The sequence below is a fragment of the Acomys russatus genome, chromosome 24, assembly GCF_903995435.1.
Source record: "Acomys russatus chromosome 24, mAcoRus1.1, whole genome shotgun sequence".
NCBI lineage: Eukaryota > Metazoa > Chordata > Mammalia > Rodentia > Muridae > Acomys > Acomys russatus.
Genome location: NC_067160.1, coordinates 57,921,412 through 57,930,918, shown reverse-complemented (window position 1 = coordinate 57,930,918; position 9,507 = coordinate 57,921,412). Strand labels below are relative to the sequence as shown.

General features: G+C 51.4%; 1 protein-coding gene across 1 annotated transcript; it reads right to left on the bottom strand.

The window, feature by feature from the left end:
• Positions 1 to 216: 216 nt before the first annotated feature.
• LOC127207026 (vomeronasal secretory protein 1-like) lies at positions 217 to 2,321 on the bottom strand. Its single transcript, XM_051166316.1, has 6 exons — positions 2,232 to 2,321; positions 1,780 to 1,901; positions 1,503 to 1,573; positions 1,120 to 1,230; positions 436 to 537; positions 217 to 242 (listed from the first exon to the last, which is right to left on the bottom strand). The coding sequence occupies exons 1-6, from the start codon at positions 2,319 to 2,321 to the stop codon at positions 217 to 219; spliced, it is 522 nt and encodes a 173-aa protein (XP_051022273.1).
• Positions 2,322 to 9,507: the final 7,186 nt, after the last annotated feature.

Below are 9,507 nucleotides of genomic sequence, written 5' to 3'. Positions count from 1 at the left end.
TGTGATCTGGTGCCCTTTTCTGAGGAGCAGGAGTACATGCAGGCAGAACATTGTATACATAATACATAAATAAATCTAAAGAAAAAGAAGAGGAGGAGGAGGAAGCTGAAGACACATAGAAACTGGGTAATTTCTGGCTGCGATTGAGGGCTTCTGAGTGGATCTTGAGACCCTGTTGAACCCCAAGGCTCTTGTTTGGCTCAAGAGTCACTTACCCTAGTCACCCTCTGGTTTACATTCCTCTGTAGAAAGCAGAAAGCCCAGAGATTAGAACAAGTGCCCATCATATCATCCATGGCCCATATTCTCCCATGACCAAGACCTGGAGCAGGGACTGCAGTGTCCATGTTGGGGGCAGGGGGCATGAGAGTGACAGAGTCACAGGGAACATGGGGGACAGAGAGGGGAGGGACCATGGGTGGCATGTGTTCTTACCCATCTGCTCCGGTATGACCAGGTTCTCCAGTGCAAGTCTGTTTTGCCGTGTGAACTCCTTAAATTCCTCCAAGGCCTCCAGGTTTTCCTTGGGGTCCCTCCCTGTTGGTAGAGAAGGTGAGAAAAGGGAAGTGCCCACACATGCTTGGGAGGGGCCAGTGCCACAAACACAGGAACACTGCCCAGCTTGGGGGGCGGGGCAGCGCTTCACCATGGACTAGCCAAGGGCAGGAGGAGAGGGGGTATGGAGGGTTGTCACTGAGCTTGGGGCCAGGGGGGAGCGCATCTGAGCCACTAAGTTACCCTGGAAACCAAAAGCATTCCAGTGGAGGCCTGTAGCAACTTGCCCCTGACTTAAAACGTCCTCATGTTTCAGAGGCACTGAGCTGAGAAGGCTTCTGTCAGGACACTGCTATCCTCCTGTTATAAGCCTTGCCTGACACCCCAAGACCCCACAGAGCAGCATCAACAGCCTCTGTAGTGAAGAGGCATATCTGCCTGTGTCCTGACTGGCCCCTGCCAGGCTTGTCAGTCACTATGGTAGAAGCTCAGCAAGGTGGGTCTGGCCAGCCAGCAGCATTGTGCCCTGCTAATCGCCTGCCCGTGGGACTAAATGCTGCTCCTTGCTAGAGGACCGGAGGGGCCAGGCATGGCTGTGTCGAGCTTGAGTGGGTGAAAGCTTACCCATGAGCTGGGTCATCGTGAAGTGTGCGCCGTCCAGCTCCCCATCACAATAGAGCATGAAGTGGTCCCTCACGGAAGACAGTTGCACCCGCAGGTGGCTCTTACCCTCAACTGTGGAGGGCGCCGGGAAAGAGCAAGTCATCCGAGGTCCCCTTCTGACTGTCACTCCAGCCTCTAGTCACAGATTCCAAGTGACCACCACCTTGGCCTGAGTGCCCAGGGCTAGAGCTCCTGGGGGCGGGGCTTGCCAGGATGATCCCTCCTAGGGGCGGGGCTTGTCAGGATGATCCCTCCTAGGGGCGGGGCTTGTCAGAAAGCTCTCCTTCTTGGGTGGGGAGGAGGCGCGGCTGCCGGCCACCCACCCCTGGGCTGAGGGCACTCACAGGCACGGTACTGGCCGGGCACCTCTGTCTTCTCTAAGATGGTGGTCACTTCAAGACACTGGCCATAGATCCTGAAATCAGAAACTGTCTTGCAGTGGCCTTCTTAAGCCCGCCCCTCATGCTGACTGGGGTGCACCTTCCTCATCTCACCTCTGGAACTCTTCTTTCCAACTCAGGCCAGTTTTGTTTTGTTTTGTTTTGTTTTTAAACTACTCATTGAGAGGTAATGGGTGGGTAAGAGACCAACCCACCAACCGCAGGAGCCACAGACACTCACATATGTGTGAGAGAAAGTTCCATGTCGCCGTTGCTTAGCACCCAGATGAGTGTGGGCGAGACCTTCGTTAGCGGGACCTGGTCTTGCATCACCAAGGCCTTCATGAACCACTTCCCGGAAAACTAAAAAGATGAACTTCCTCTTTGCCTGGTACCTACCCACATTCCCCATGGAATACTTGCCCTCTGCTGTCTGACTGTCCCATCTCACCACCAAAACATAGAAAGCTCCTGTGATGGAGACCTGCTTACCCCTCAGGTATCAGGCCTGCTGGTGTGTTTTCTCAGGCTCCACCCTGAGCCCAGGGACATGCACTGGGGATCCCTTAACTCCAAATTGGTCTACTCCATTTAGTTAAGACCTGTGACTGGGACTCTCCTTGAATTCAGAACCCTGATCTTCCTGCACCAGTAAAGGCTGAGACCACCCTGGGCCCCCCAGGCCTGACTCACAATCCCGTTATTCAAAGCAAGGGGCGAGAGGTCCTGAGCCTGCAGGGCAGCAACCAGGCAGAAGCTGACGGCCAGGAAGAGCGCCTTCATCTCCAGGGGCTGCGTTCAGAGCCAACCAACAGGTCACTGGGGCTGGAGAGAGAGGCTGCACTGGCCCCTCGCTCAACTGCCTTTTATACAGACAGCCCCATGCAGGGTCCTTGGGGGACTTGGCAAAGATGACCAGGTCCTTGTATGCTATGTCCCCAGCCAGCTGGCAAGGGGAATGCTGGCGTTTTGTGTAACAGCTAGTTAAGACTTCAAGAGATGGGCAGGCCAATACGCCATTCCTAAGTGACAGCCACTGTTTGGAGTCCCAAGAGGCTGAGGGACAATTCAGAACTCTGATGAAAGCCCGTATGAAAAGCCTCCACACCGTCTGAGAGCCGGGCGCCAACTCAGCCCGTGAGCCCCAAACCTGCTCTTCTGTTGGGGGCTTTGCCCACGGCTCTCCTGGAGGACCCAGCTTTTCACTCCGGGCTCAGCCTGTTCACTGAGTTCACCTTCTAGAAACACTCCCCATGCCTTCCTGGTCTTCTCCTCTTCAGAGCACCACCAGCAGGAGCTGCCTGTGGCTGCTGTAACAAACCCCCTCCAACCAGGCTTTCATCACCTCACATCTGCTCCCCTCAGCCATGGAGGCCGGAAGACGGGTGTGAAGACCAGGCCAGGGCCACACTCCCCTGAGCTCTGGGTGGGCCCCTGGATGATTGACGGCTCATGATTCTCCCCCTGAGGTTTCCTCACCCAAGTTCCTGCCTGATTCCACCTAGCCTCCCCTCAGCTTCAAATGCTCCTCTGACTGCCTGCAAGAAGGACCCTTCAATGGATGTAGGCCACCCTAACACTTGATGATCTCATGCAGATTGTTTTTTTTGTTGGTTTTTTTTTTTTTTTTTTTTTTTTTTTTTTTTTGGTTTTTTAGACTTTGTGTAGCCTTGGCTGTCCTGTACTCACTTTGTACACCAGGCTGGCCTCGAACTCACAGCGATCCGCCTGCCTCTGCCTCCCGAGAGCTGGGATTAAAGGCACGTGCCACCACCGCCCGGCTTCATACAGATTGTTAATCTCAGCAGCAAGACCCCATTGTCCAAAAACACCTCACAGCCACACGTCACTGGACCACACTGTCTGATGAGGCTGGCAGTCGGCCCTTCAGTTCCTGGCCCTCTCACGACAGCTGTTAGTGGTTTCTCCTTGTCCTTGCAGATTGGTAGGACACAGGCCATGAGAGAGGGGACCGGAGGGGACTCCCTCTGGCTACCCTCACCTAGTCATGCAACTCCCATGCTCCAGACTGTTCCTCTGTCTGGGTCTGGGTCTTCAGCTCAAGTGAGTAAGCGCCTCAGGCACCAAGCTAGCTTTTGTGGCATCCACTGTGTGGCCTCTGCCCTGAAGCTCGCCTGCTCCATGAGACGGCAGCCAGGTTCCCTTAACTTGGACAGTGGAAGTTGAGCTTAGGCACCTGTCGTGGGACCCCAGTCTGACCCAGCAGCCAGCAGGGGATACAGCACCCTCCCAACGGTTTCTCTGTGCCCCTGCGCCCAGGGTTTGGTCTCTGTTGTTGACCTTGGGGAACAGAGTACAAGCTGGAAGCTGACCTAGTTATTATCCTGTAGGAAGTCCAGCAGGGCAGCCCCTGCCATCCTAGACGGGGAGACACAGGCCAACAGGAGTCAGGCCCGGGACCAAGAGGCGGGGCTCAGCCTCTGAGTGGAAGTCTTGACATCCCTTTTGTCTTGATCTTCTCGTGGTGACAGACAGGCACCGTGAAAGCCCTCTACGGCTGCCCAACTGTCATGAGCCAAAATACTCAAGGATATCTGAGGGCACCAAGATGATCTTGTGTCCATTGCTCAGTCTGGTCAATGTGAAGGAAGCTTGGGTTAAGACCCAGCAGGTCATAGAGGGACAGGCAAGCTCTTAATGTCCCTTGCATACACAGTGGAGGCAGGAATACTAGAAAAGTAGAGACACTTTTGTCCCTCACAAACTGCATCCTTTAAAGTTCATGAAGGGGGGTTGGGCATTTAGCTCAGTGGTAGAGTGCTTGCCTAGCAAGTGCAAGGCCCTTGGTTCGGTCCTCAGCTCTGGGGGGAGGGGGGGAAAGACAAAATAATAAAGTTAATGAAGGAACCGGAACTGCAGGTTCCAGAGCAGAAGGGCAGAAGGGATTCAGAGCGATGAGGGGCTGACAGCACAGACCCCTGGTGGGTCTAGATTCCTGCCATGGATGGGGGCCTTCATGGGCTGCTCTGGGGGCCCATGAGGAAAAAGTCAGTGTAGATGGAGACCTCAGAGCCACCTTACCAGTTTTGTGGTCCCCACACTGACTGGGGTGGATCCAAGTGTCCCCCGACATAGATCCATCTTTTGTATGGATCTACATAGGTCCATGGTCATGCTGAGGCTTAGCCAACCCCAGACTCAGATTTAAGCTGAATCGGGTGTGACATCAGGGATACTGATACGATCAGTGGATGCTTGGCAGATGTGAAACACTGCTACATAGTGTCTGACTCACTATTAATGTTAGTGTCAAGCTAATATAAGCATTTCTGATGGTAATTTTTCTTTGAAAAAATGTTGGTGTGGGGTGGGCGTGATTTGATTCCCTAAACAGCTGTTAGACTCTTTCCTGGTACCCTGGCTGCCTTGAACAAAGGGCTGTCAATCAAGCAGCCAGCCGGACTTCCCTGATGCCAGCCGGCAACTGCAGCTGCTTGCTGGGAAAGCACAACTCTGGCTTCAGAAGGTGAGATGCCGGCTACGCCTGTTGGAAACAGTTGATGCCAGACCTTCTCCAGCTGCGTCTACCCCAGCCAGAGGAAGAGCAGCTTTGCTGGTGGGGGAAAACTGGGACTGGTACGTGGGGATGGCACCCTGCCTAGGACAATACAAGCCTTCGTGTGCGTGAATGTTTCCTGTGACGGCTACAAACTCCCCTTTTCCAGATATACTGGCGGGTTGTTGAGCTAAGAGGTCCCTTCCTGTGCTGCCCTGTTGTGCCAACTGCCTTATGTTTCAACACTGGGTCCAACAAAAGACTTGTTGAGGGCTCAGCAGGATGGCTCAGTGGGTAAATGCATTTGGCATTAAACCTGAAAAACAGAGTGTGGGAGGCACATGGGAGGCAAAAACTGGCTGCTTAAAGTTGTCCTCTGACCTCCACAGGTGTGCCACGGCCCATGCCCAAACCCCTACACAAGAAATATAATGTAATAAAAAAAATAAGGAAGGCAAGAAGAGACACAGGGAGAGACATCTCACTTGATAAAGTACTTTCATCTAGATATGAAGAAGAGCTGAGGTCAGTTCCCAGAAGCCATGTAAAAGCAGGCAAGGCAGAGTGGTCAGTGATGAGTGGCTGTAAAATCCCCATAATCTGGGCAGTGGTAAAGTGAGAGGCAGAGACAGGTAGATCCCTGGATGCCCCGGCCAGCCAGGGTTCGACTAATGCTCGGGAGGAAATTTTTCCTGTATAGAGACAGGACACTAGACACGAAGAAGGGGGCAAGTCTGGATTCTGATCAAACCCCGTTTATTGAGAAATTTCACAGAGTTTTTTTGTTTGTTTTGTTTTGTTTTGTTTTTTGAGACAGGGTCTCTCTGTGTAGTCTTGGCTGTCCTAGACTTACTTTGTAGTCCAGGCTGGCCTCAAACTCACAGCGATCTGCCTGCCTCTGCCTCCCGAGTGCTGGGATTAAAGGCGTGCGCCACAATGCTCGGCTTCACAGAGTTTTTATAAGGCGAGGGGCAGGGAAGCATATTGCTATGGCAACCCAGCTGTAGGCTATCTCAAGACGAGAGGAATTCCAAGCAGGTCACAACATCCTGCCACACCGCATATTTTGCTATCTTTATCTAATCTAACTGTTAAACTACAAAAGGGTGGCTCCATCTAAATTTTATCTTTAGTCTAACTGCTGAACCATGACAGGGTCAGCTGGTGTCTGGTAAATGGCAGACTGCTGGAGAAATAGCAATCTAGGCTCTGACAAGATGGCTGAACATTGGCCATATAGCCCGTCCCTTACACCTGGAGACCACCTATCAGCTAACCTAGCCTGCTTAGCCAAGTTCCAGGCCAGTGAGAGCTTTGTCAAACAAACAAACAAGCAAGCAAACCAACAAAAAACTGGGTGATAGTGGTGGCACATGACTTTAATCCCAGCATTCAGGAGGCAGAGGCAGGTGGACCTCTGTGAGTTCGAAGCCAGTCTGGTCTACAAAGTGAGTTTAGGACAGCCAGGAAAAGACACCCAAGGCTGTCTTCTGGCCTACAAACACAGAAAAACACACTCAGACATACTGAGACACACACACGCACACATACACCCACACACACACACAGACATGCAGAGACACACACAGGCACATACACAAATAAACAAATAGAAAACTATTTAGGTTCCTACCCACCACTAGGAGAGTAGGATGGTGAAGAAAGGAGCAGCCAGCAGGGCAGACAGTTACCAGACAGAGCCACGGCAGCTGAGAAGCAATGGAGAGGCAGGAAAAGCAGATGTTGGAGCCACAGTGGAGATGACAGCCACACTCAGGACACTGGTGTTCACAGCAGGAGCCAAAGCCAAAGGGGGGGGGGTGCTGCTGCCACCCCAGCTGGTGACAGTGACAGTGGTCATACAAACCAGAGGAAACTAGAAGGTGCTGGTAGAAGGCCAGGGCAAGATAGATTACAGAAGGAAAGAGATAGCAGAGAGCTTAGGTTGAAGGACATAAAGCTGTGAAGGCCAGAGAAGAGAAACTGAAGACACTGGGTGCAAGCAGAGTTCTGAGAGCGGGTGGGCTCTTAAGGCCACGGGTCCCAGGCACCCACTTCTGGCGCTACTGTCAATAGATGGGGAATCTCACCTTTCTGGCTGTAGATAGAGCTGTCACACATCACTATAGGGCCAAGGGTCCCAGTAGCCAAGGCCAGCATGAGAGCTCTAACACGAGACAGTGCGGCCTGCTCCTGGTCCCGGCTGTCTGCAGCTGCTGCTCACTGCGATATGCAGCTGAGAAATGCAAACACTGCCCAAGGACCAGCTTAAGAAGAGTTCCTTGCCATCCACAGTTTCTGTCCAGACTGGTAACACTACCAGACCCAGGGCAACCTGGACAGCTCGTGATCGACCTCAAGGCGGATGCTTGACTCCTCAAGAGTCAGGCAAGCTGACTGGGACCACACAGCGGAAGAAGCCAAAGGGTGGCTGCCTACAATGTCTTCTTTTTAAAGAAAGATTTGTTTTATTTTTAACTATGTGTGTATCTGTGTGGAGATAGGTGAATGTAGGAAGTCCTCAGAGCCCAAAAGGGAATGTCAGGTCCGTTACAGTTGCCTGTAGTTGTACGCTGCTGCACATGGGAGCTAGGAATGGAACCCAGGCCCTCAGGAGGAGCAGAACAGACTCTAACCACTGAGTCAGCTCTCCAGTCCCCTACAGTGCCTTCTGCCTCCACATACCTTGACTTGACTTTTAAAATATTTATATTATTATGTATACAGTGCTCTGCCTGCATGTACACCTGCGTTCCAGAAAGGGGCACCAGATCACATTATGGATGATTGTGAGCTACCATGTAGTTGCTAGGAATTGAACTCACGACCTCTGGAAGAGTAGTCAGTGCTCTTGACCTCTGAGCCATCTCTCCAGCCCCAGTTTGCTCAGATTTTATGGAAGGTATATGTCTACACTCACAGTGAAATTTGTCCTGCAATTTTTTTATACCACTAATGCCCTTGTCAGCTTTGGAATTAGGGTTATTCTGGTCCTATTTAAAAAAACAAAACAAAACAAAACAAAACAAAACAAAGCAAGTCCTTTCAATTTAGACATTTACTTTTGAACTATGAAGAGCGTAGGATAATCTCTTCCCTGGTTGAGTTTACAGGAAAACTTAAATACTATGAAGATTTTCAATATAAGTCTTTTGTTTTGACAGGGCTTCACCACGTAGCTCAGGCTGGCCTTGAACTCATGGTGCTGGCTCTGCCTCAGCCTCCCAAGCGCTGGCATTACAGGCAGGAGCCATGATGCCTGGCTGTGCTTTGCTCTGCACAGAGCCGCTGAGACACTGCTCTCCTCCCAGAGCCAACTCAGGTTCTTCTAAAGAGTCTGAATCTTCTGTAGGCTGCCAAATTAATTTATGAGCTGATGGTGATATGCTCTTATTCGGCTAGCATGTAAGACCATGCTAATGGCAGAATGACAGCTACGTTTTTAGTTACTGATGTCACTGTTTGTTACTTCCTCATCCCTGGCCAGTTTTGTCAATATGTTTCACTGCTGTAGATATTCAGTTTTTCCTTTATTATCAGCTGTATGTTTGCTTGGTTTTCAGCTAACACCCTGCATGCAGTGTTTTAACGGTAGCATGAGATGGAGCTTGAGAATGTGGCCTTTGAGTCGGCCTTCTTTTCTGCTGGTCTTTACAGTGACAAGTCTCCATGGAACTTTGATGGCTGCACCTCACAAGGTTTCCTGTGCTGTGCTGAAAATCCACAAGCAGGGCTGACATCAAAGAGATCAGCCCATCTCTACCCAACCAACAGATGGGGCGGTTCCGCTCATAGGTGAATTGCGCGAATGGATCTTCAAAGTCAAACTAACCTTGCACTCTGGGGATAACCCCACCCCCACCATGCTCACATTCTGCTCTGAGTCTCCCTCCTGCCTCCCCTTCAGGGTGGCCTAATCCCTACCTCCTAACATCTGGGAGCCAGAGGTCTTTCCCTGACTTCTCTGTGTGTCTCTCTGGCATATTACAGATAAAAGGCAACTGCCTGCGACCTGAGACCAGTGCCCTGTGCTGGCTGCCAGCAGATGGCTCCTTCTCAGTGCTGACCAGTCTGTATGGACACCCCATGGTCTGCCCTGACAGTCTAGTTCTCCATCATTACTGAGTAAATGTACCTGTGAGTTACAGTAGGATGCTACATTTGCGTTTTTGCACATATACCTGAAAGAAACTGCTGGACCATATACTCAGTATGCATACCAACATAAGAAATCACAGTTTCCCAGAGTGTACATACACCTGATTGTGTCCCCCCAGCAGTGCACATGAGGTCCTGTTATCTGACAGTGTCTGGTTGTTGTCTTAGGGGTATAGTGTCTGCCTTTTCCTGATGGCTAGGATGTTTCTGTGCACTTGTGAGTGGCTGCCACACACACACACACACAGATACACACACACACATCTTCCCTGGCCATGTCTGCTCAAGTGCTTT